General features: G+C 31.3%; 1 protein-coding gene across 5 annotated transcripts in view; it reads right to left on the bottom strand.

The window, feature by feature from the left end:
• The window catches only part of LOC140434875 (ras-related protein Rab-37-like), a 258,107-nt gene that overhangs the window by 68,010 nt on the left and 162,964 nt on the right, over positions 1-27,133 (bottom strand). For 3 of the 5 annotated variants that reach the window (XM_072523469.1, XM_072523468.1, XM_072523470.1), the window contains exon 2: positions 23,900-24,242. The exons of the other annotated variants lie outside the window; for them this stretch is intronic. In XM_072523469.1, coding sequence (XP_072379570.1) covers positions 23,900-24,109 — 210 coding nt within the window. In that variant the 5' untranslated portion in view covers positions 24,110-24,242. The remainder of the gene's footprint in view (positions 1-23,899; positions 24,243-27,133) is intronic. 5 annotated transcript variants of the gene reach the window in all.

Here is a 27,133-nt window from a genome sequence, read left to right as displayed (position 1 = left end):
TGCTCCAGGACCATCGCCGTGATAATATTCGTGTTCAGTGATATCGAAAACCCCAAAATAATGACTTACGACTGATTTAGACTAAAAATTTTATTCAACTGCAGTAGACAAAATCCACCCTGGGCACCATGTAGCTCGATGATCATTGTCGTTATAATATTAATGTTCAGCGACCTCGAAAACCCTCGAGTAACAAAATTGAACACAATCTTGTCGATATTTTTCGAGTTGAAAATGCTTTGTCCTTATGCACAAAATGCAATTTTTACAAACTTTCTTGATACTTTCCCTAATCGAATGCAAAAAGTTGCATAGCGATTAAGCTTGCTGCGTAAAATTGGTAGTCTTAGTGCTTTGTTGCCTCGCCTGCTGACCTTTAAGTACTTTTTTGAATTGTAAGTCACGTCAATATTAATCATGTACAAGCATGTCTTGTTTAAGGTTCTCCTGCCAAGATGGAGTTCTATTATGAATCCTTTTTTATATCCAGTTCCGAATACAGTTAACCTATTTGTTAGTACTTTTGTAAATATAGATCTTGACTCTTTTTGTTTTAAATTGCAGGCTTCATAAATAATTCTGTATTTTATACAATTTTATATTGCGATCTATTGCTATTTCATTTTTTATGGCGTTGTGACTTTTTTCTGTTGTATCCTCAATATACGCTGCCTTGATTTTTATTTATTTGTCTCTTGATTTTACCTTGTTCTAGGCTATACTTTTTTTTTATTCACTATGTTATAAAATCGATTTAGTAGTTTGAGTACAGGTTTGTTTGTTGACAGGATATTTTTGTGTTACCATTGCCAATACTCCATGTTCACTTTCTTACGATTTTTATTGAAATCCTTCAATTGAGTCACTATTGAGTTAAAACCCTATTAAGTCCATCGCAAATAGATTATTTTTTTTCCAGGCAACTAATGTTTCTTTTCTTATATTTGTTGACTCAAAGTTAACTTTTTCTATCCTTGTTTGTTTTTCCTTGCGCTTTGTTCCTAATTATTGCAGAATTTGGTAAAGTCTCCTTCTTCTTCTTAGTCGTGTGCCTCAGCATTTAAGTGTGTTCTATTATTGTTTTTCTATGTTTTTCTACTCCACGGCCTTAAATTTTGCATTGATGTCGTCTTCCCGGTTCTCTTTTTCCTTTCACTTTCATTTGTATAACCAATCGTACCAACTCACATTTTTTATTTCTTAGTATGTGACCAAAGTAGCTCATTTTTATTTCATTCATAGTGTTAAGTATAAATTTTTCCATATTTCTTAATGTTTCCGTGTTTATTACGTGTAGAGTCCATGATTTTTTTAAAAGTCTTCGATAACACAACATCTCAAAGCTGGCAAATCTTTTTTTAGTTTCGTCCGTAATTTTTGAGGCCTTAACTCTATATACGATACGTATCATCTCAATACTCTATTTCTAATTTCTACTCTTAGTTTTTCATTGCATAATACTGCTTTTCTAAATACTCCATAGTACTTTCTATACAGCTTTCCCTTTAAAGTCAACGACTATCATGATTTTTGTTTTTCTGTATTTAGAGCCATCCATATCCCTCGCAGTACTGCGTAGTGTGATCAACCAAAATTTGCACTAGTGTTCTTAAGAAGTATTTTATCGTCTGCATATCTGAGATTATTCACTAGTCTTTCGTTTATTGATATTAGCTTTTCCTTTAACGTAGATCGTTTTGTATTTAATATTGTGCTTACTGACATTCATAATTTTTTTTTGTTCAGAGCCATTTCGTACCTTAGGCGGTACTGCGTAGTGCGATCTACCAACATTTGCAGCCCTTTTCTGCTGCTCGTAATGAGTATTGTATCTGAGATTATTCACTAGTCTTTTGTCAATTGATAAGCATTGATTAATGTGTTCTAGTACAAATAATAAATATTACTTGCGTCTTATGGTCATAGAAGACTTTTATTACCTATTTATAAAATAAATCTTCATCTTCTTATCTTTATAGGCGTTTCTATCATTAAGTATACCTACATATCTGCTTATCCTTTTGACTTTATACTATTATCTAGACAATAGACTTCCAAGACTCCAGAACCCTATGCTGATTTTACTAATGTCCAAGTGTGTTCCTTCTGAGATTAACGTTACAAGAAATTGCAATTACGCGTATTTTTACTTCTGTAACAATTTACTAAAAAAAAATAATTTCAATATAATTTTTTTAGACTTTGGAATTAGTACTCTAGTATAGTCGGTCCAGGTTGATAGAGGATCTTTTTTAATTAAAAATTTGTGTTTTAAAGCAGTGTGGCCAATTCTCAACCTGTCAATCTTGACGTGTTGTCTATGGATAGACATTGTTTAAGAAAGTGTGTGCATTTTATACCTAAGTTTGTTTCTTATTGTTCTTATACCAAATAAAAAAAATGTTGGATGTTAGTATAAGGATACTCTCTAGTTATTGTTGTGTGATTTGGGATTATTAAACTTTTATTATTTGCCAGTGTTGATCTAGTCTTTAGCCAGTACACTGTTGGCCACACATTTTTGGCGAACGTTTAAATCTTATATACTTAAACTGCCTAATAAGAAATTCGTAATTATTCGTAAAATCCGTAATTAAAATAAAAAAATAAAGCACTTTAAATTAAAGTAAAATAATTGATATCTATAATATAATTGAATTTAGACTAATAGACTTTTGGATTATTTTAGTAGTAAGGAATGCAATGCGGATTACACAACAAACAATTACATACAATATTAAAATCCTGTCTGATACAATCTACATGATGTTAAAATACAGTGTGAGCATTAAGGTAGAGATAACTAAATCGTAAAAATTCGTATAAAAATGTGGTATATAACTATTAAAAGGTAAAATTCCAACAGAATTTTGTTAGAATTTATGAAAGTAATTGTGTAGGTTGCTTTCAGACTCAGACTGCCTTTGAAAGAAGTCCAATAACTCATTTGTCATAAGAGATACGAAAAAAATTATTTAGGTAAAAATTGGAACACATATAGGACTATATTTTAAAAATATTTTTTAATATACACCCCATTTTTAAATATGGGGCCACCATATTAACAAGTTGAAACAAACTTTTCTTTTTTAATGTACCTAATGTACTTTAAACACCCTGTATTATTTATGTTACTTATCAGAACACTAAACATTACGCAATTTTTTTTTCGGTTCTTTTATTAACAAACCTATGTTGGTTTATAAATGTAAACGTTCTGTAGTTTCTTCAAACAGATATTTTTTACTTTTAAAATCTTCGTTAAAGTACGTTTATTGACGTTTCAATTTTTATTTCGGAAATCGTTCTCAAAATACAAACATTAGTAAATTAAACAAATTTTGTTTTTTGTTACTTAGTGAAAAATTCTTCGAATTTAATTTTATCTGACTTATTTATATTGACAATTCAGACATACATTTAACATTTTAAAGTAGACGACTTAAAATGATATTGCCAATATTGTTGAGTTGCGTTCCTGGGACGACTTTATTTATAAGATAGTTCATTCGATTACATGAAAACAACTTTAACTTGAGAATATCTATCAGAAAAGATCATAGCATGTAATTCGTCTTTAAAAAGACAAATACATGCCATGATGACAGTAAAATTCTCCTGTTAGTGATTCCATAGTAAATTATGAGGAAAAAACCAGGAAAAAAACCTCATAATACTATCTCGGCATGGTAAGTATTTGGTCGTGCATTTAGTTTACTTTCAATAAACTCCAAATTCTGATTTTATATGTTTGTTATTTAAAAAAACATAAATGATGTATGCTCTATATGTTACTGACTTACTAATACTGGTATTTTCCTTTTAATAACTTCCTCTTTCAATGGGTAACCAGATCCTACTACATTCTGCCGAGGAATTTGCTACACAATTGGTCTCATTTTGCATAATTAGAGCCGTTTCTTTGATTTTTCTCTTTTTATCATCCGTTTCTTTTAGGACTATATTTGAATCATTCCATTGAATTTTATGTTTATTATCCCATGCGTGTTTACATATTTGAGATCTATCAAATTCTCTATTTTAATATAAGATTGATGTTCACTTGTTCTAACATTTAATGGCCTTGATGTTTTACCTAAATTAAACTGATCGCATTCACAAGGTATTTTATAAATGCAATTCTTTGTCCTTTCTTGTTCATTGTTAGGTTTGGTTTTGGACAAAATAGATCTCAACGTGTTTGTTGTTTTGAATGTTGTTGAAATGTTAAATTTATTTCCTATCCTTTTTATTTTTTTTGATAATCCTTTTATATATGGTATTGTTATTTTTCTCTTATTATTCCTTGTGTATGCTGTAGAATATCGTTCTAAGTTGTTCTGTTCTATTCGATCGATTGTTGAAAACTACTTGGTTATAAACGATAAAGGATAATAATTTTTTAATAAAACATATGTTAACAAATGTTTTTCCTCCAATAACGAATTTTTGTTAGAACAAGTAATTTTGGCTCTATCGTATAAGGATTTAGCGATTTTATTTTCTTGGAGGAAAAACATTTGTTAACATGTTTTATTAAAAAGTGTTTATCCTTTATCGTTTATAAGTAAGGAGTTTTCAACAATCGATCGAATAGAACAGAATAACTTAGAACGATATCCTACAGCATACACAAGGAATAATAAGAGGAAAATAAAAATACCATACATAAAACGATTATCAGAAAAACTTAAAAGGATAGGAAATAAATTCAACATTTTAACAACATTCAAAACAACAAACACGTTGAGATCTATTTTGTCCAAAACCAAACCTAACAATGAACAAGAAAGGACAAAGAATTGCATTTATAAAATACCTTGTGAATGCGATCAGTTTAATTTAGGTAAAACATCAAGGCCATTAAATGTTAGAATAAGTGTACATCAATCTTATATTAAAATAAAGAATTTGATAGATCTCAAAGATGTAAACACGCATGGGATAATAAACATAGAATTCAATAGAATGATTCAAATATAGTCCTAAAAGAAACGGATGATAAAAAGAGAAAAATCAAAGAAGCGGCTCTAATTATGCTAAATGAGACCAATTGTGTCGCAAATTCCTCGGCAGAATGTAGTAGGATCTGGTTACCCATATTGAAAGAGGAAGTTATTAAAAGGAAAATACCAGTATTAGTAAGTCAGTAACATATAGAGCATACATCATTTATGTTTTTTAAGTAACAAACATATAAAATCAGAATTTGGTGTTTATTGAAGGTAAACTAAATGCACGACCAAATACTTACCATATCGGGATAGTATTATCAGGTTTTTTTCCTGGTTTTTCCCTCATAATTTACTATGGAATCACTAACAGGAGAATTTTACTGTTATTATGGCATGTATTTGTCTTTTTAAAGACGAATTACATGCTATGATCTTTTCTGATGGATATTCTCAAGTTAAAGTTGATTTCATGTAATCGAATGAACTATCTTATAAGTAAAGTCGTCCCAGGAGCGCAACTCAACAATGTTGGCAATATCATTTCAAAGTCTACTTTAAAATGTATAATGTATGTCTGAATTGTCAATATAAATGAGTCAGATAAAATTAAGTTATTAGAAGAATTTTCACTAAGTAACAAACGTCAATATACGTACTTTAACCTTTAATTGTGGCTTATTCCCATTTAAATAGTAATTACTTTAAAATTCCACAAGAAAATAGCTTCAGAACAATATTATCCATCATAGTTGCACCTTATTTAATTAAATTGTAATAAATTAAAAGTTTTTACTTCAAAAATCACATATTACTCAGTGTTAGTTTACAAATGTTTTTTCTAACAAACACTGAACCGGACAAGCAAACGACAGTTGTTTTGAATAGGATGGACCTTTATAACAAAAACCTATATGTTTCCTGCAGTAGATGTTTTGAACTTATTAGTTATTAACAATTTAAGATCAAAAAACGGTTAATTTTCACTTTTCCCGTCTATCGGCAATCATTTAAGATTAATAAACTTTAGGTCATATAATAACCTTTAAAATAGTATTTTTAAATGTTTTTATCCCTATTTGTGGCATAGAAAGTTGCAAAATAATTCAGAAATTTTGATTTTTTATAAATATTATTAACTTTGTTAAAAAATTTACTTAGAACCTTCATATTACACGGGATGTTGGGTCTTGTGGTACTTAAAATATGATCAAAATTTCAAAGCGATCGGACAAATTGTTTAAAAGTTATTTTATTTGTTTATACCAAACTAAATTTCAATATAAGTCAAAAATGATGATGATACAGTAGTTCTACGGATAGTTTATTAAAGAAGAAGGAAGAAGCATCATTCTATCAACCTTATTAAACGAAAATTACAACAACTTTTTAACTGTTACCTCCAGGAAAAATATTGTTTCATATTTGAAAATATTGCATTTTTCTGGAAAATGCAGTCTTCGAGCAATTTGGGTCGAAGTTAGTGTTTTTTTTTTTAATTGACAGCAGCTTTGTTTATAACAATTAAGAAATCTAATTAGCGTCATTCGAAACAACATACTTTAAAGTTTTAATGTGCAAAATTCGAAAAAGATTGCTTTTTAATGAAATCGTCCACAAAGCTTTAAAATATGGTCCTAAAAATCGGTCGGCATTAAAACTCGGGGGAGCGGTGAAGGTAGAAGGAGCAGTTTACTGTATCTCTGGTTCTTGCTGATGGATTTCGACCTTTCTTTTTTATGTAGTCTTTGTGTACATTAAGAATACATATTATTTAAATAAGTAAATTGTTAAATAAACCATCTAATTTGTTGAAACATTTTTTTTCAATTTTTTCTTTTTTAGTATTTTGAGAGGAAATTTTTATTGTAAAACATAAATGTTTTGATTAATATATATCTTACTAATAAACGTCGTTAATAATTTATTTATAATAGTTTTTATTAAAAAACCAATTATCCTATTAAATTTTTTTTTCAAAAATAATATTGGTTTATATATTGCTTTGGAAATAAATAATCTCAAATAAACTATCTTTTTTTTTTTGCTAAACATGCTAGGCCAGTGGTCGGCAACCTTTGAGTCGGAAGAGCCAAAAATTACAATTAACAAAAATTTTAAATTTTAAAGAGCCACAAATTTTTTTGTCAACAATAAATAGTACTCGCATTAATAAAGTTCTTTGATAAAAAAAATTAATCTATTTATTCATATGTAGGTAGATAGTGTTTTTCACATATATATTTTCATATATTTCATTTATTGAAGTAAAAAATTAAAACAACTAAATATTTACTTATAACACTAACTTGCACTTCAATAACAAAACAGTTCAGCAAATAATCTCAATGGGAGCGTTGGCTTTGCATTTTAGAAAGTTTGGATAAATCTGGCTCATAACTTGTTGTTTTAGTTTCAAACACGACTTTAAATTTTCATTTGTTAGTTGGCTTCTTAGTTTACTTTTAATTATATTCATGCAAGAGAACGCTTGCTCGACTCCACAAAGCTTTACTTTTTAAATCGATCAATTGCATTTCTAAATATCCAGTATGAATTCCAAATGGCTCAACGTGAATTTCGTTACGTGAATTTGTGTTGGGATGATGTAATATGAATGCTAAAGTAGTTTTGTTGGTTTTGAATTGTCCAAATCTGCCAGCAAATTCATCTTTCATTTTTTTTGTAACTGTGCTGAAGTAATTCGTGACAACAGTTGTACTGGTTTTATCGCGATATTACTTTAGAAATTGAAAATTAAGTAATTTACCGCTCTGAATATATTCTGCAAAAAAATTAATTTTTCGTCAAAACAAACCAATTCTTCCACCAATTCTTCCACCATAGGCTGAGTTTCCCTTTCCTTGCAGTTTTAGATTCAGCTCATTCAATTTCGCTCTGATATCCACCATAATAAAACAATTTTATTTAAATCGATCTCATTGTCTTCAGGGCATTTTTGCACGGCATGTGCTATATCTTCCCCTCTAGTTTGTCCCGAGAGCGGTAGCAATCCCAGAAGTTCTTCTTTGGGTCTGTACTTTTTGACGACAGTGACGTCGCGTGTCACGGGGGAGGGGTGCGGTGGGAAACGAGTATAAGTGACTAAGAGGATCGGTGTCCAATCATCGTTAATCGATTCAGAAGGCTTTTTAAAACTTTTTTTTTTGGTAAAATAAATAATATTTGCGTGTGGAACTAAAGAGCCGCAGCTTCACATCCAAAGAGCCGCACGCGGCTCGCGAGCCTCAGGTTGCCGACCCTTGTGCTAGGCAATTGACTTTTGTCAAAAAAGGTCGATTTTATGTCCACATGTTAAAACCTGTTTTAATTGATAAATTAGGATGCCAATATGCTATGTTGAAAAGTTTACCGAAAAATTTTATGTTAGTTTAAAAATGCAAAATTTAATTTTGATTTAATATTGCAAAAGTCAGTTTAAAATATCCATAAATAAATTGATATACCGTTGTGTTTCGGAATATATAGACTTGACGAACGTCTTAACTACAACGTTCGAAACACTTTGTTTATTTATTACCCACTAAAATAGAGAATAACTTGATACAACTAAACAGCTTCTCATGGTAAACTTTGAGTAAACGTTTTACTGTAATGTTGTACAAGTAGCATCATATTCTTTCCACTAAAATAATATTCAGCTTGTGGGTGAGAAATAAACAATGTGTGTCGAACATTATAGTTTAGAGTTTAGACGTTCGTCAAGTCTATATATTCCGCAACGCAACGGTGTATCGTTTTGTTTATTGATATTTTAAACTGACTTATGTCATATAAAATTAAAACGGACTTTAAAGGAAAATTTTGAAAATAATGGACTTACACGTTTAACTTATATTTTTTGTTTTTCTAAAGCTGTCGGGGGACCGGGAAGAAGACGACACTCATGGATGCATAACCTGCGACAATGGTTCGGACTAACATCGACCGAACTGTTCAGAGGTGCCGTAAACAAAGTCAAAATAGCCTTGTTAATAGCCAACGTCCAAAACGGATAGGGCAAAGGAAGAAGAAGAAAGCTGTCGTTCAACCTATTCAAAAATGACATCGAAAAACGTTAAAATTGGCAGTTTTTGTTATTTTTAATTGTTTATTTACATTTTAAGTTTAAAGTAATTATTTTACGAAAAAGAACTCAAAAATAAATTTGAAAATTAGTTTTGAAGTAAAAAAACATTTTTCTATAATTTGATAATTTAAACAATGTTTAAAAATTGTTAAATAAATAAATACTAATACACAAATAAATAGGTTATTCATTGGGAAAATTTTCCATTAAGAAAATCTCAAATTTTTATTTGAGATTATTTATTTCCAAAGTAATACATAAACCAATAAAGAAAGAGATTGATACTATCGAAACTCCAAGTCACTTAAAGGACAATGAATCGATGCATGCTAGGTATAACAAAGAGAGATCAAAAAAGAATAGAATGGATCAGACAGAAAACAAGGTGATTGATGTAATCCATAAAATACAATCTTGAAAATGGCAGTGGGCGGGACATTTAGTGAGAAGAACTGACAATAGGTAATCCACTAGAATTACACTGTAGTATTCAAGAGGCGTCAAAAGACCAAGAAGACGTCCAAATTTAAGATAAGACTATGACATAAGGAAATAAGCCGGTACAACATGGCACAGAAAAGCGAATTTTAGACAATCGTGGGCAGATATAAAGAATGAATATGTAAGGGAGGCTACACCATAATTGGTAGAATATGCTGAGAATGATGATGGTGATGATGATGTTGATGATGATGATGATGATGATGATGATGATGATGATAATGATGATTATGATGATGATGATTATGGTGATGATGATGATGATGATGATGATGATGATGATGATGATGATGATGATGATGATGATGGTGATGGTGATGACATAAACCAATACTATTTTTAGAAATAATTGTAAAACATAATTGGATTTGTTCATAAAATCTATTATAAAATAAATTATTTACGACGTATATATTAATTATAAATATTTATGTTTTACAATAAAAATTACCTCACATTATACTAAAAAAAAATTTAAAAAAAAACATTGTTTAAACAAATAAGATAGTTTATTTAACAATTTATTTAATTAAATAATACGTCTTCATAATATACGCAAAAAGTACACACAATCTAAAAAAACGTCGAAATCCATAAACAAGAACCAGAGATATGTTTAACAACTCCTTCCCCTCCTCCGCTCCCTCGAATTTTAATGCCGGTCGATTTTTAGGACCACGCTTTGAAGCTTTGTGGAGGATTCCATTAGAAGGCATTCTTTTTCTTTTGCACAATAAAACTTTGAAGTACTTATGTTGCTTCAAATGGCGTTAATTAGATTTCTTAATTATTATAAACAAAGCTCTCGTCAATAAAAAAAAAAGAAACTAACTTCGTCCCAAATTGTCCTAGCTTTCCAAATATAAAAAAATATTTATCCTGCTGGCAACAGTTAAAGAGTTTTATAAGCAAAAAATTGATGTTTTTGCAAAATGATTTTGCAATATTTAAAATCATGTTTCTTTATTTTTTTAATAAAGTTGATAGAATGATCCTTATACTTTTATAAACTATCCGTACTATTACTGTAATTTCATCATTTTCTGACTTAGAAGGTTGCACAAAAACAGAAAAAAAATTTATAAAAAACAGAAATTTCTGACTTATTTTGCACCTTTCTAAGCAACAAATAAGTTTATATGACTTTTTATATGACTTTATTATTTATCTTTAAATTTCGTTTTAAATGCTTCACTTTTTGGTATTATACGAAAAAAGTGAAAATTTGCCGTTTTTCGATCTTAATTTGTTAATAACTAGTTAAGTCTAAAAAAACAATGCAGGAAACATATAGGTTTTTGTTACAGAGATCTATACTACTCAAAACAACTGTCGTTTGCCTGTCCGGTTCAGTGTCACAAAAAAACCTTATTTCCCTGATCTATTATTTTAATACATATAAAGGACTTAAGTGTTTAACATTTAGCATAAAAGTATTTCCAATGAGAAATCTTCTCCAAACATTCAGTATTCACGTAAAACTGTTTGACATTAATATTTTATACATTTCAAGAAGCTTTCTCATCGTGCTTAAGTGATCTTTTCACCAAATTCGAAAAAGCTTTTAGATAAAAATACTGAATTGGTCTTAAAGAACAAAAATTCTGAATAGATGGATACACTTTGAAGTCGAAATTTGAGAACATATGGTAATTGTAAACAGTTTCCCGTGCGCAAAGTTTATTGTTAATGTCATTCTAAAACTAAAATCAAAATAAAAATATTTCTAAATACAATTATTTTGTTAGTTTAAAAATCAAATTTAAAACAAAAATAAGGACTGGAATTTATATTTTTATAAACAAAAGAACATATTTAATTATTTTGAACATTAAACATTTATTGAAGAGATTCCGAAACTATCAATACTCAAAATATTGTCAAGCTAGAATCCCAAATATTTAACTGTTGTTGTAAACACTTCAATTTTTGTATTTATAATATTTAAATTTATCTCTCTGTATCAAGCAAGCTATATTTATGTTTGGTATTAAAACCATTGCATTTGTTTTTTTCTCACATTCAAGTTCAGTTAATTTATTTTCAAATAATTATTAACCATATCTAAAATAGTATTTATTTTTTGAATCATCATCATCATAAGTGGCTCGACAATCCGTTGTAAATCTTGGCCTGCTCACAAAGAAGTCGCCACTCCTGTCGATTTCTGGCAACTTCTCTCCATATTCTGACACTTAGATTATGTAGGTCTTATTCCACATCATCAATCCATCTCCTTCATGGTCGTCTTCTGCGTCTGTTGCCCTCTGGTTTTGAAAATGTTAATCTCTTAGTGTATTCGCGATCTAACATCCTAGCAATGCTAGCAATGTGTCCAGCCCATCTAAGTCTCTGCACTTTAACGAATTTTACAATATCTGGAGCGGTGTATAACTGATATAGTTCAAAGTTGTATCTTCGACGCCATAGCCCATTTTCATTTACGGCCCCAAAAATCTTTCTAAGAATTTTTCTCTCAAAAATGCCAACAAGCCTTTTATCATTTTAATATACGGTCCACATTTCAGCCCATATATCAAAACCGGTCTTATTAAGGTTTTGTATATATTGAGCTTTACTGCACGTTATATATTTTTATTTTTTAAATGTTTCTGGAGATCGTGAACAGTTCTGTTTGCTATTGCTATGCGTCTTTTTATTACGTCGCTTATCGTGTATGTTGCGATTACTAGCGATCCAAGATATGTGAATTATTAGACTTGCTCAAAGGTATAGTTATTAATTTGAACGCTCTGTTGGATATTTCGGGGGTTTTTATAAACCAACATATATTTGGTTTTTCCTCGTTTGCCACAAGTCCTAATTCACTTGCCGTGTCCGCAAGCCTTGTAAAACACTGCACCATGTCTCTCATACTTCTGCCCACTATAACTATATGGTCACCAAATGCGAGAATTTGCGTCGATCTATTAAAAATATTTCCATTTATTCTAATATTTAAGTGCCTGATTGCCTTTTCTAAGAGTGCCGTTCTTTTAATACTGTCATGGGCTGCTTTGAAGTCGACGAAGAGATGGTGTGTATCTATGTTACATTCTAGTGACTTTACTAGAATCTTCCTATATGCTTGAATTTGATGTGTAGTTGACTTTCCAGCAGTAAATCCGCATTGATATTGACCAACAATATTCTTTGTAAAATGTTTAAGTCTTTCAAACAATACATTGCTGAAGATTTTCTACGCAGATGCTTACAGAAAAAGGCTTCTATAGTTTTTACACTCCAGTTTATCACCCTTTTTATGCAATGGACATATTATTCCCTATTAGCCACTCTTCTGGTATCAATTCATTCTGCCATCTAAGTACTAGTAGTTTATGGATTGCTGCAAAAAGTTGATCACCACATTTTTTTAACCATTTCCGAACAGATTTCATCGATTCCTGGGGCTTTATTATCTTTGAATTTTAGGATGGCATTTGACACTTCTTCTCTTGTTGCGTCTTCACTGTGTAGTTGACGTTGTAGATTTTGATGATTGTCTATGTTGTAATCTCCTTCAATATCGTTTTTATTTAGATATTCGCTGAAATGTGCCCACCTGTTAAGAACTGAGTTTTTATTATGTAGAATTTCGCCATTAGTATCTTTACAAATGTTTAATCGTGGTTTGAATTTTCGACGGCTATTATTTAAGGATTTGTAGTATTTTCTCCTTTTATTTTTATCGAATAAACTTTGTGTTATTAAAAGTGTTCTGTTGGTATTCCCCTTATTACGTCGATGGATATATTTTTGCTCTCTTCTAAGACGTCTATACTCTTCTATTTTTTTCCGTGTACAACTGGCTGAATAGCTACATACATAAATAAAAGAGGGCCTAATATACTGCCTTGAGGAATCCCTGTATTAATATCCATGTCAGATGACAATTTATCTTTAAAAGGCACTTTCTGTTTGCGATGTTCTAAATAATATTAGAACCACGCAGTTACTGTTAGTCCTATACCATATTGTTTATGTTTAAAAATCAATATTGTTCTGTCGATGGTCTTAAAAGCTCTTTTCAATTTAAGAAATACATCGACTACCTACTTATTTTTTATCTAAATTACTCGTTGTGTGACTTGCCGGATTTCACCAACGATACCTAAATATTTAAGAATTACCTAAGTGGGCTTAGGTCCTTCCTTACTCTAAAACGGATTTCAGCATACGCTAAGAATTGCCTAAACGACTTAAGTATTACCTTATGGTAGGATACGTTTTGCGATCTCCCTAAACGTTTTAGGTATTACTAATAGTTGAAAATGAGATTATGTTTTTACAGTTTTTACAGATGTACTTGTGAAGTTTGTCATTAGCTTGCTTATTACCTTAATTATTTATGTGTGGTTATTCTGTATTTAGTTGTATTTTTGTATTATTGTTTATTAGTAAGTGTTGCTTTGGTATTATTTGTGATATGGAAGTACTATAATTTATCTAAAACCTTGATCGGTCGGTTCGTATCGTCATCTGATTCTGAAGAATAAACAGAAAGAAGACCTCGACTTATCACGAATCGACCAAATTATTTTTATACCTTGGACAATGTGGATCTTTTCTGACGGTATCGAATATCCAAACCAACATTTTTATCTTTGTTGGAACAAATATTACAGACAAGTAGGTATGTGCAAATTTAAATAAAAAATGTTAATACATATATTACATTCCAATTGATTTTCAGAAATAATTCTTTATCACCCATAAGTCAGCTATTGCAAACGTTGTCATTTTATGCAACTGGAATTAAACTTTACAGTCAGCACCTCAAAAGCATGATCTTTGGATATATTTGGAGCACCTTTTGTTTTTTATTAAACATGGCTGGATGCTGTTTAATAAAATCAACTAATTTTATTTTTCATCATATGTAAAATTTACTTCGTCATTTCACTATACATATACAAATAACTTATAAAACTAAACAAACTTAATTTACAAAAACCTAACTCATCATCATTGGTGCTACAGCCCTATAAAAAAGAGCCTCGACCTTCCCAAGTCTATTACGCTAGTCAGTTCTATCCATCGCCAACTGTTGCCAGTTTGCTGCGCCTATTTGTCTACCATCCTCATCTACACCATCCCTCCATCTGAGTTTTGGTCTACCCCTTTTTCTACTTCCCACAGGTTGTGACATAAGGATTCTTCTAGGAGGGTTGTTCTGCTGTGATCTTGCCAGATGTCCTGCCCATCTTAGTCTTCCTATTTTTATAAAGGATACTATGTCTTTACCACCAAATATATGTTTATATCTGTGATATATCTCGTAGTTGTACCTCCTTCTCCAAACACCATTTTCACAGATGCCACCAAATATTCTTCTCAGGATCCTTCGTTCAAATATAAGCAGGAGATTTTCATCTGCCTTGGAAATGGTCCATGCCTCCGACCCATATGTCAACACTGGTTGTATAAGGGTTTTGTATATGGTTATTTTTGTTTTTTGGCTTAAGTTTCTGCTTCTCATATGTCTACTACAAAAACCTAACTACTAAATAAAATAATTATATCACGACAAAACTGAATAAAACTAACTTGGCAAACAAAAAATGTAATAATAACAAATAGAAAAATAAGTTTATGACATCGTATTCTTCTTTTTATTTATCCAGAATAGTTCAAGCGTACCCCAGTTAATTTAACCTAAGAAAGAATTTCCTAAAGTTTTTTCAGTTGTATTTTTTCAGTTGTTTTTTTCAAGTATTGACTTGGAAGTTCCTTTCGATAAGAATTCATTTCGAAGGCAACTGTTTAGGTATCGTTGATAAAATTGGACATTAATGTAACTTGTATTAAAATAAAAATATTTTTTTTTGTTTTTTGTGTGTCTACTCCTGTCAGAATACAAAAAAAACTTTTTTTTATTTTGTGAGAGCAGTAAAATGTATTTTGTATTAAATAAATTTTATACATACTTTTTGTTGTGTAAATTAATTTAATTCAAAAGTTAAATATTTTTAGCCACACTGTATAAATAAATATGTTAATATTTATATAACTCATCATATATAATTCTGGGCTTTTCTGTGCTGAAAGAAATCAAAGCGTGGGTACCGCAAGGTATTGAACTGAAACCACTACTCTACCTAATATGCACTAATGATATTTCAGATCAACAAAATATGATAGGATGACGATCGGGCCATAATATACCATTAGTTTAAGAAGACCATGAAAAAGCTACAAGAAAGCTGTAGATTTCAGTAAATAAAATTAATCATTGGATAAGTATATTAAAAACTTAATAGGACAAAATTAGCATAGACAAAGTTCAGGTACCTGCTGCGGATTCTGCAAGAAACGCAAAAAACCTGAGGTTAAATTAAGAAAAGAAACTGCTTTTAGAAAATCAATATTAAAAAGAAGAGAGAAGAACGACATAAAATTTAGAAGATGAACAAGATACAGAAAAGAAAGTCTAAATTAGCCATTGTAACAAACTATTGATTTACAAAAAGATACACAGCTCTGGGATTCGCTAGTAAAATAACATTAAAGTAATACAGTGGTTTCAGAATGGGGTAACCAAGAAACAGCGTTGACGCTTTGTGGTACATAAAAAACAGCTGCATCGACCGAGAATAATTGAAGTTAAAATAGTTATTGTAAAAGCAGAGCATTATATATTCAAGCTTAACATATGTATAAAATTTAAATATTTCTGTAAGTTAATACCTATAGCAAGTAGTATATATAGTACCTTCTGCTTATTGGCTTATTATTATTAATAATAATAATATCTATAACAATACTTAAAAGTTGTTCCCTGAAACAGAAGGTTCATTACTCGCCATTCAGGATCAGGTTATACCAACAAAAAATTACCTGAAATATATCGTCAAAGACCCTCAGGTCCAAAATGACAAATGCCGATATGGATGTCAAGCTCAAGAAACCATCCAACACATTACCGGGGGTTGCCAGGCATTTGCTGCAACTGAATATAAGGAACGGCACGACTTAGTAGGAAAGATCCTTCATCAAGAGATAGCCATCAAACTGGGACTTCTCCAAACAAACCATCTCCCATATTATCAATAAGTTCCTGAAAGTATACTTGAGAATGATAACTACAAGCTATACTGGGACCGCACTGTGCTCACAGACCAAACAGTGGCACATAATAGACCAGATCTCATACTAGTTAATAAACTAAAGAGACAAACAACACTAATTGATGTGGCGATACCCAACAACAATAATCTTCGTATTAAACAAAACGAAAAGATCGCCAAATACAGGGATCTGGAAATTCAAATACGAAGACAGTGGAGAATGGAAAGTACCCAGACAATACCTATTATTCTCTCTACTACTGGAGTTATTCCGAAGAACCTCCTAGAAAATATAAGAAAGCTAGGTCTGAATGAACATCTCTACAAGACTATGCAGAAAGCTGTACTTCTCTCAACATCCAGATGTGTACGAAAATTTTTGGGAGATACTCCAGCATACCAAGTCACCTAGGGCTCGATAACACGGAAAGAGTCCCACCAGAGCTCAATCCTTTTGATACCGTAGGTATCTGGGATGAGTGAATTTTCCCCTTAGAGGGAGTGAGAGCCGTATGGCTAAATCTGGGACAATACTTAATAACGAGAAAAGTAGTTTTGCCAAAAAAAATGGATTCAAATATTACAACGTTTTACTTCTAGCTTAAAATTTCCCATCATATACAATTTTCACGTTGTAAATTATCAATTAAATAATATAATAATAAATACAGAGTAAGCTTTAATAAATTTGTATAATCTTATTAACATCAAAAGCAAACAATAAATTCATAATTATATTACTTTTATTAAATCGATGTACTCCAAAATCATACAATACGGTAATAAATTGCAATTTATAAAGTCATAGATCAAATAATCACCAACTGTCGCCGTTGTTAAAGTATAAAAAAATTATATTTTTATTCAGGGTTACCCAGTTTTCATTTTTTTAAAGCTGTATTACGGATTTAATCGGGAATACTAAAATAGGCGATTTTTAAGCTAAACCGAGGAAATGCACTACTAGAGGTGTAGGATTCTTATTAGACAAAACACAGCAGGATAACAGGAAACAAGGAAATATCAAACATAGTCGCATAATTCAAAATTTTTAATCAGCGAAAAATAAAAATACAAATCATTTAGTTTTATATATTGTCATCACCACATCCTGACGAGGCCGTTGAACTTTTCTATTACGAAACAATTAAACCGACTAATCAAGGAAATGTCACCTGGCATTCATATTTTAATCTATCATTGTAGATAAAAACGGAGAAACTGAGGTACATAGGGAAACTTTAGACTAGTGCAGTGACTTCAGGACAGGAGTAATATCAATGAAATTTTTTGCACAAAACAAACAATCTGCGATTGTTTAAACAAACCTTAGACCCTGGCAGATTATATTTTGCCCCCATTTTTTTCAAATAGTAACATTGTCTGTTACTAGCATCTAGTCACATATTTGTTAAATTAATGATAAGGCAAATGCATGTCAAATTGGGACATGCAAGTGCATTTACCACATTGTCAAATTTTTGTTTAAAATACTGATCCATCTCTGACTAAGACAAACAAAGAAAATAATACACCAATATGTAAAATATTTCCGTTTCCTAACACCCTAGTCAACAAAACTTATGATCTCCATTCCGATCGTGTTCTCTCGACCAGACCCTTTCAAAAAATGTCAGTAGATTATAGAGTGTTTTTCATGATCCGACTTTTACCGATTCTTAAGTTCAACGAATTCTTTAAAACTAAGACCTTTTCTCAAAGAGTCACTAATTTTTACTCAGAAAACTTTATCTGTTTTTTAAATTTGAAGTACCTCATAACCTTATCTCAATGTGGGTTGCATGAGGTAGAAATTCTTCTTCTTTTTCTTCTTCACTGGCTTTACAACTTGGGGGAGTCTTCTCGCTTGCGCTTCTTCTTCTATTTCCTATTGTTGTACCCAATTCTAGATAAATCGGCTTCAACATCATCCTTCCATCTTTTTCTTGGTCGGCCTACTGATCTTCTACTATCTGGTCTTTCAAAAAACACTGTCTCTAACCCTTTGTCATTCTCTGATCGTACCACATGACCTGCCCATCTTATTTGGTTTGCCTTGATATGTCTAACTATGTTTTCAGTTCCATACAGAGTCACCAATTTAGCATTGCGGCGTCTTCTCCAATCCCCTGTGAATTCATTTCTTTGAGGGCCAAATATTATTCTGAGAACCTTTCTTTTAAATACTAGAAGCTTATTGATTTCCCGCTGGTTGAGAGTCCACGTTTTACTGCCGTATGTAATAATTGGGCGAATAATCGACTTGTACAGTGTTAATTTAGATTTTCTTGCTATCCTTGCTGAGACCTTTTTTTCTATGTGGTTGTCCGCTGTGATTATCGCCCCAGGTATTTAAACTCCTTTACTACTTCGAAGTTGTGATCATTAATACTGATGCTATGCCTAACTCTTGGTCTTGGATTTTTGGTCATTACTATGTATTTCGTCATTTCTTCATTTATTCGGAGACCCAGACTATATGTTTCCTCCTCGAGCTGTGAAAACACCTCTCTCACGTCTCTTGTAGAATTTGTGACTGTATCTATATCATCAGCAAAGGCCAGCAAAAGATTTGATCCTTGATCAGAAAATCCTGCCAAGGGGCCAAGGGGCCCCCCTGCCTAAGTCCTGAATTTATACCAAATGGCATCGATGTTCTGCTTCCTATCTTTACTTGCGCATATGAGTCTGTCACGCACATTTGCGTTAATTTAACTAATTTTCTTGGTATTCCCATTTCTAACATTTCTAGCCACAATGTGCTTCTTTTTATTGAATCAAATGCTTGCTGGAAATCTATGAAAATTTGGTGCACATCGCGATTTAATTCCCAGTTTTTCTCTAATATTTGTCGGATGGTAAATATCTGATCTATAGTTCACCTTCCAGCACGAAAGCCGCATTGGTGGTCGCCTAAAGTATGTTCCGAATATGGTGTGAGTCTCTTTAGCAAGATAATTGATAGCACTTTATATCATGTGCTAATAAGCGATATGCCTCTATAGTTTCGGAATTGTTCTTGGTTTCCTTTCTTATATATGGGAATTATAACACTTTCATTCCATTCTTTAGGTATTTTCTGTTGTTGTCATACTCTCAGAATGATGTCATACAATTTTTGGTGTAAAAGATTTCCTCCATTTTTTAACAACTCTCCATTTATGCCATCATTTCCTGGTGCTTTATGATGTTTTAGAGACGCGATCGCATTCTTTACTTCCTCAAGTGTTTTGGTGCTGATATTTAGATATCTGCAGAATGAAACGTAATATCTGCTTCCTTCGTCTCACTTTCAATATTTAGTAAATTCCGAAAGTATTCCTTTCATCGTTCGACGATTTCCGTTTCTATCATTATAAGTTGACCTACTTCATTTCTCATAAGCTGTGTTACTCCAACACTTGCACCTTTTCTGACTGACTTGACTTCACTAAAGAATTTCCTTATTTGATTCATCTCGCCACTTCTGTCCATTTCCCGGATTAGCTGTTCTAAGAAGCTCCTCTTTTTAGTTCTGAATAGTCGCCGTGTCTATGCTCTTGTTCTGTTAAAATCTGCTTTGTTCTCATCTGTGGGGTCTTGTAGCATTTTCAATCTTTTTTTTTTATTTTTATTTCTAGAATTTCCTCGTATGCTTTGTCAAACCATTTCCATTTTGGGCGAGTATTTTTTTTCAATGGTTTCCTTGGCTGCTTGTTTTATAACTGATACCATTTGCTACCATGCTTGTTCTAACTCTACATTATGCTCTTTCTCTCCCAGCAATTGGAATATGTTGCTTATTGCCACTTGATAATTCAGTTCTTTATTTGGTGTTTGTAAGGCTTCTATATTCCATATTTCTCGTTTTTATTGTTGTTCCAGTTTCTGTATTGATAATCGCGTTCTTAACTTAGATTTCAACAGAAAGTGATCGCTGTCGCTGTCAGCTCCTCTCATACTTCGCGAATTAATAATGCTACTAGAGTGTCTTGCGTCAATGAGGACATGACCTATTTGATTTCGTGTTCTTCCATCATTTGAAGCCCATGAGACCTTGTAAATGTCCTTTCTGTCGAATTGGGTGGATTTAACGATCATGTTATATAGATATTGCGAATTGTGTTAACCGGTGTCCATTATCATTTGTTGTGTCGTGCAAGCTATTCTTACCAATTACTTCTCTTAAATAATCTTTCTTACCTAGTTTAGCGTTGCAATCTCCCATCACTATTTTGACGTCGTGTTCTGGAGCAGCTTTATACTGTTGGTCTAATATTTCATAAAATATATCCTTCCTATCTTCTTCGGCATCTTCTGTTGGGGTATATATTGAGAATATTGTGAGATTGAACCACTTACCCTTGAGTCTAATACAGCAAATTCGTTCGTTTATTGGCTTGAAATCTATCACTGCTGATTTAAGTCTTTTTGCAATGACAAAGCCACATCCGTATTCATGTCTATTCTCACTACCCCCCAAAAGACTATAGTATCTTCCATTTCCAGAATTCCTGTTGCTGTCCGGGTTATTTCGTGTATTGCTGTTATAGCCATGTTATATTTTTGTAGTTGTCTAATGGCTCTCGTCGCTATCCCAGGTCTGTGCCAACTTAACACATTCCACGTTCATATGCAAATGTCCTTATTTCATTGCGACTGTCGTTTATATTTTGTATCCGTCCTGTTCCGAGACAGTAGTTTCCGTTTCGTGGCTCCAAATTTTTACATGTATGGAACGCCAGCCCATAGCACAACCCCTTTTTCGGAGGACCATTTCACCCGCTCTCGTCAGTTCCCGACCCGGGTTGGATACCGATCTCCAACTGGGCTGCTCGGTTTAACAGAAGGCACCATCGTGAAGGTGAGAGTCGGATTTGAGTAGAAGAGGCTAAGTGGAGTAAACTGGAAGCAACTCCATGTTTTCGCTTTTTACCCATTTACCACCCAGGTAAATGGGTGTCAGTAAAGATGCCAAATATAATGTTTATCGACTAATAGCAAACCTACAGTCCACCTTAACAAAACTGTCTATCCCTCTTTCATCGTATCTCCAAAATTCATTAAACTTTGTGAAAAAAGTAGTCGTTACAATATTTAAATATGACTTAAAGTAAGAGTAAGTAGAACATCACTAAGGATCCCTTAAAGATTGGTAATGTACTAATCAAATATGAAGAGACTCCCCTGCTCCTCTGGCCTCTGGCAAAGCTCATCAAATTTCTCCAAGCAAAGATTCTCTTTTTCGAAATATTAGGGTATCCATATCTAATATCGAATACCTTAGATCAATAAAGAAAGTAGCTATGTGACTCTTTAACCAATACTGGTGCTTTCAAAATGTACAACTTGTTCCTTATATAAACCGTTTTAGCCTTATTCTAAAGGTAATCATTTGATACCCTATCTAAATGGCGCAACACTTTTTGCCTCCCCCAGTATGTTCAATTTTTCAAATGTAAAAAACAATATTATATTTTTCGCTATATCAACTCCTATAATTCTTAAAACCCCGACATTTAATTCCCACCGTCTATAAATACATACAGACATTTTTGGAATAAGCAAAAGAAAAATCTCGCTTTTGACGTCGTCTCTCCTGGAGTCTTCCCGGTCTCCCAACTCTGAAATCTCAAAAACTTTATAATATATAAGTGCTTTGTCAGTATAAAGACATGTTACAAAAAAAATAACGTGTACAATATGATAAAGCTTCTCGAAATCGTTTACGACAAATCAAAGTTATATGAAACTTACCGCGTGTAATAACCTACTTACTACCGCGAGTGTATACAACTATAATATTGGTAAGCGATTTATGAACTTAATCCAACTATTGTTTGTATTATATTATATTGACTATCCTAATTCTTTTGAACCACAACTATGGATTGAATTATTTTAATAATTTCGTATATGTACCTGAGTCCTTAATTATACACAGACACTTTCGTATGTTTTATCCCAATACCACTTGTAATATTATTGAACAAGTTACAAAGTTTTTAATTTATTTATTTCCGTTAATCGTTTAAATTCCTACCAAATTTTTGAACACCACTACCATTTAACTGTTTAACTAAATTTAACTGTTTAACTAAATGTCTTTTTGTTATCTGTATCATTGTCTTATTAATTATTTCGTGTTGCCTTCAATCACATTGAAAAAATCAATTATTAATTAATACAAAGGTAAACAACTGTCAGAGACAACTTTTATTAAAAATTTCCATTTGCACATTTAAACGTGATAAAATAAGAAAAACAAGTTATACAGGCGCTTTCTAGAGTTCGTATGTCTGCAAAATCAATCAATGTTTTATAATTCACTGTTTTCAATAGATGAATATAAAAGAACAGGAATTAATAATTATTTAATGTTTGCTTAGAGGTTTAAAAAGGCGATTTATTTAATCTAAATAATAAATATCAATATTTTTACAAATATATACATATATATATATATATATATATATATATATATATATATATATATATATATATATATATATATATATATGTATATATATATATATATATAACATAAACAGATTTTTTTAAATCTCTAGAATTTGACAGTGTGTTAATATTGTTACGAAATTAATAAAAAAAAACGTCCAAAGATGTAGGTCGAGAAGAGTCCAAAAATGTAAAGATATACAGTGTATTTCATTAAAAAAGAAAAGTTTTTGTTCCACCGTGTTAATATGAGTGACCCTGTATGTATGAATATAATTTCTATATATTAAGTACGATCTTATATATGCTTAAATTGTTACCTAAATATTGTTTTTCGTATCTCAATTAATATTGATATTGATTATTTCTGTTCTTAACAAATACGTCACTGTCCATTTTTAACAAATAAGATATTTAATCAAATAAAAGGCAGATATCGAGCACAGTTTTTGTCAAATCTTGCCCAAGTACTTTCGCTCTCAGAGAATCTTCAGGGGCACCTGATATAAGCCAAGACACGTTTTTTTAACTCAAGAAAAATTAATTACCTTCGAAAAAACTCGAATTAGATGGTTGATAAAAAAACTTTTGTAAACCATCAACTTTCAAATCAATCCATCAAAGTTAATTAATTTTCCTTCGGTTAAAAAAACGTTTCTTGGTTATTTCGGATGCTCCTGAAGATGCTCTGAGAGCGAAAGTACTTGGGTAAGATTTAATAATAAACTGTGCTCGATATCTGCCTTTTATTTGATTACAGTTCATTTATTCGAGCATTCAACTATATATCACTTTAAATAAGATATCCTAGAGATTATACTAGAGATCCATAAATATTAAAAATTGCTTACCTTTCCATAAATATCATATATATTATTCTGCAGTGATTCTCTTCTTTTTATTGTATATGGATCTACTTGGTCCTCTGTGTCTAAACTAGCGACTATACTTTTCTTCTTTTGTACTTTTTCCACCGAGGTGCTGCTGGGTTCATCATCTCCACTTTTGTCTTTTTTAGAACTAACTCTCACTATCGTCCTGTGATTATTTTCAGTACTCATTTTTACCACTACTTTTAGTTAATTAACTGATTCACTGATATGATTTGGGCGGATAACTTTAGTTAAACTTATTATTGATGCAAGTATTTACAGTTTTTAGCATATTTATATCTATATTGTTTCAAATGTAATACTAAAATAAATAGATTATTATTTTGCACAAATATAGACAATTTATGTACCTAAGTGACAAAGAAATCCAAACACCCATCATAAACTATATTATTTTAAGAATTTGCTTATCTTGGCAAAAACAATAAATGATTACAATTTCAGCCATATTGGTCTAGTTGTTTTTTATTGATTTTTTCTTCTAAATTTGCTAACCACTTAAAATTTTAACTTTAAAGTTTAGTGCCGATTAAAATTTATCAGTGTGTGTTTCTTGGTTTTTTCGTCGTTTACAATGACTGAAGTATAAAGATGCCCAAATTTACATCAACTGATTGATTTCAATAGGGGGCGGATAGTTGGCCTAAGAAAAGCCTGTCTTTCTTTTTGAGAAGTTGCGCATAGATTTTACAGAAGATTAGACACTGTGTTATGTTAGGTAGGACGTTAAAAGGCCCAAACGAAGATCAAGTCGCACAGGAAGGCGCCGTTTCTGCGATTACCGTTCCCGCGTCTACTGAGAGTATAAAAGCAGCCACACAGGATAAGACCGGTCGTCACTCGACACTGAGGAGTAGGCAGATTGACACTTCAGTGCTGTTTGACGGTTCCTGTATCTCTACAGAATAAGATACTGGTACGTCACGAGAGAGAGAGAGAAGTAGGTATATTTGGACCCCGAACTCAAACTGAACCATATCCCTCTTGATAATGGCACCAAAATGGGTGTTGAGTTATATTCTCAACGCGGTTCTTCCCGAGATCTTCATTCCCGAGTAATTTTCATTTAATTTACCTGACTGCGGAAATTTATCCGAACATATATATATATATATATATATATATATATATATATATATATATATATATATATATATATATATATATATATAATATATACACAGCCGAAGTATTACTACGGTTCACCAGAAATTAGTCTCTTAGACTCTTAGAAACAAGAAGAGGCAGCAGTAATTGAAAAGATAAAAACAAAAGAAAATAGATCACTGTACTGATAAAATGGTCACAAATATTTATAATGCAGCTCGAATGATTATGCTAATAAAAGAGTTGAGTTTGTTTAAATAACTCCATTTTAATTAAATTTTAGACGGAAATTTTGAGAAACCGAAACCAGGAACAAACAGAATTGAGGTAAATCAGTTTTACTAAAGAACTATTTTATGCTAAAGCGTTAATCCAAAAGTTTGTTAATTAAAATATTTCTAAGAAATATTATATGCACCAAAGAAATACCGCGTTTAAATGTGTATTTCAAAGCTCCGATATAAAAGGTATGAACCAAGAAGAAAAACATGTATTTCGAAGGAGTGTTTGTTTGTATTTATTTTGTTTATTTTACGTAAAGTTAAAATGATTTTAATTAAGTTTTTAATGGATAATTCACCAACTAATATTAGAAGTTAAAGTCATCAAAGAAATGTACACAAACAGAACCTTTTAGAACTAGATTTTAGTTGAACAAAAGCAAAAAAAGTAACAATGTACCACTAATGTAACGTGTCATTAATAATGCAATTTTTTCCATTACGCTTATTTTTATAATCAATTGATTTATAATGTTAGCATAACCACTATTAAGGAAATGTCTAATATAAAGTAACTATGTATATCGTTTTTTGAAATTATGTTATATCAAAAGACAACACATCGATTTAGTTAAGTGGCAATTTTTAAACTAAAAATATTTCTCATATCTATAAAAAAGTTTTGAAAAAGTATACTCGAACTTAATCAAAAAAGTACACACTTAAAACAGAATCAAAATGAAAATAATAATATGCATGTATTTTTTCTACAAAACAAAGTGGTTTCATGAATGAAACCAGTAAAAAAAGAAAGAATCAAAACAACAAACAAATCACACATTGAACTAATTCTAAAAATAGTTTTTAATTTGACTATATTTAATAAATCAAAACCTCGTTAAACAATTAATCTTTACTAAGATATATTGTTATATAAAAATATATGTTCATTAGAAAAATTCAGAAGAGTTGCAGGAGAAAATAATCAATACACTTGCCCATTTAAACCGAAAATATCAAATCCAAATTACTAAAAAAATTGTAAGAATCTCGTTAATAAACTGGTAAGAGACAATAAATTGTGTTTGATGTGGTTGTCAGAGTATTGGGGAATTCAAGTAAAACAACAAGCAGTGAAAAATTAAGGTGGAACGGATTTGTAACAATGACTAGATAAACTCACAGGTGCCATATGTGCTGCAGCCAATTGGGTTATTATAACCCAATATAACATAAATTTAAGTTTCCATGAGTAATGAGTTGGCAAATTCTCATATACGCATGCGGATGCGAAAATTTTACTTCGATTATGGACATACTGTTCCCGGTTAGTTATCCATTTACATCGGCATATTGCCATATATATTCAATACTTTAAAGTATAATATTGAATAAAATTATAATACTAGCAGAAAAACAACGAGGTTTTAGGTCAGGAAGATCATGCACCGACGCTATACTTGTAATGAGGTAAGCGCAAGAAAAATTATTAGAATACCATAAACCGACATATCTATGTTTCGTGGACCTTAAGAAGGTATTTAATCAAGTCAAGTTAAGGGACGTTATCCACTTATTGTACGTAAGAGAGATACCTATAGAAATAATAAAAAACGATAGAAAAAATATTTACCAAAACAACACAATAAAATTAAAGTAGAAGAAGAACTAACTGACCCTATTAAGGGTAGCAATGGAATAAGACAGGGAAATTCCCTGAGTCCTCTATTGTTCAACCTGATTATGGATGAAATAATAAAAAAAGTTAGATTTACAAGAGGATACCAAAAGGGAGAAAAGCAGCTTAAAATAATCTGCTATGCAGGCAACGCAATACGATTCTCTAAGAGTGAATATGCTTCAC

The sequence above is a fragment of the Diabrotica undecimpunctata genome, chromosome 2 (genome assembly GCF_040954645.1).
Source record: "Diabrotica undecimpunctata isolate CICGRU chromosome 2, icDiaUnde3, whole genome shotgun sequence".
NCBI classification, from domain to species: Eukaryota; Metazoa; Arthropoda; class Insecta; order Coleoptera; family Chrysomelidae; genus Diabrotica; species Diabrotica undecimpunctata.
The sequence above is the reverse complement of the archived record's forward strand: the minus strand, read 5'-3'. Positions and strand labels throughout refer to the sequence as shown.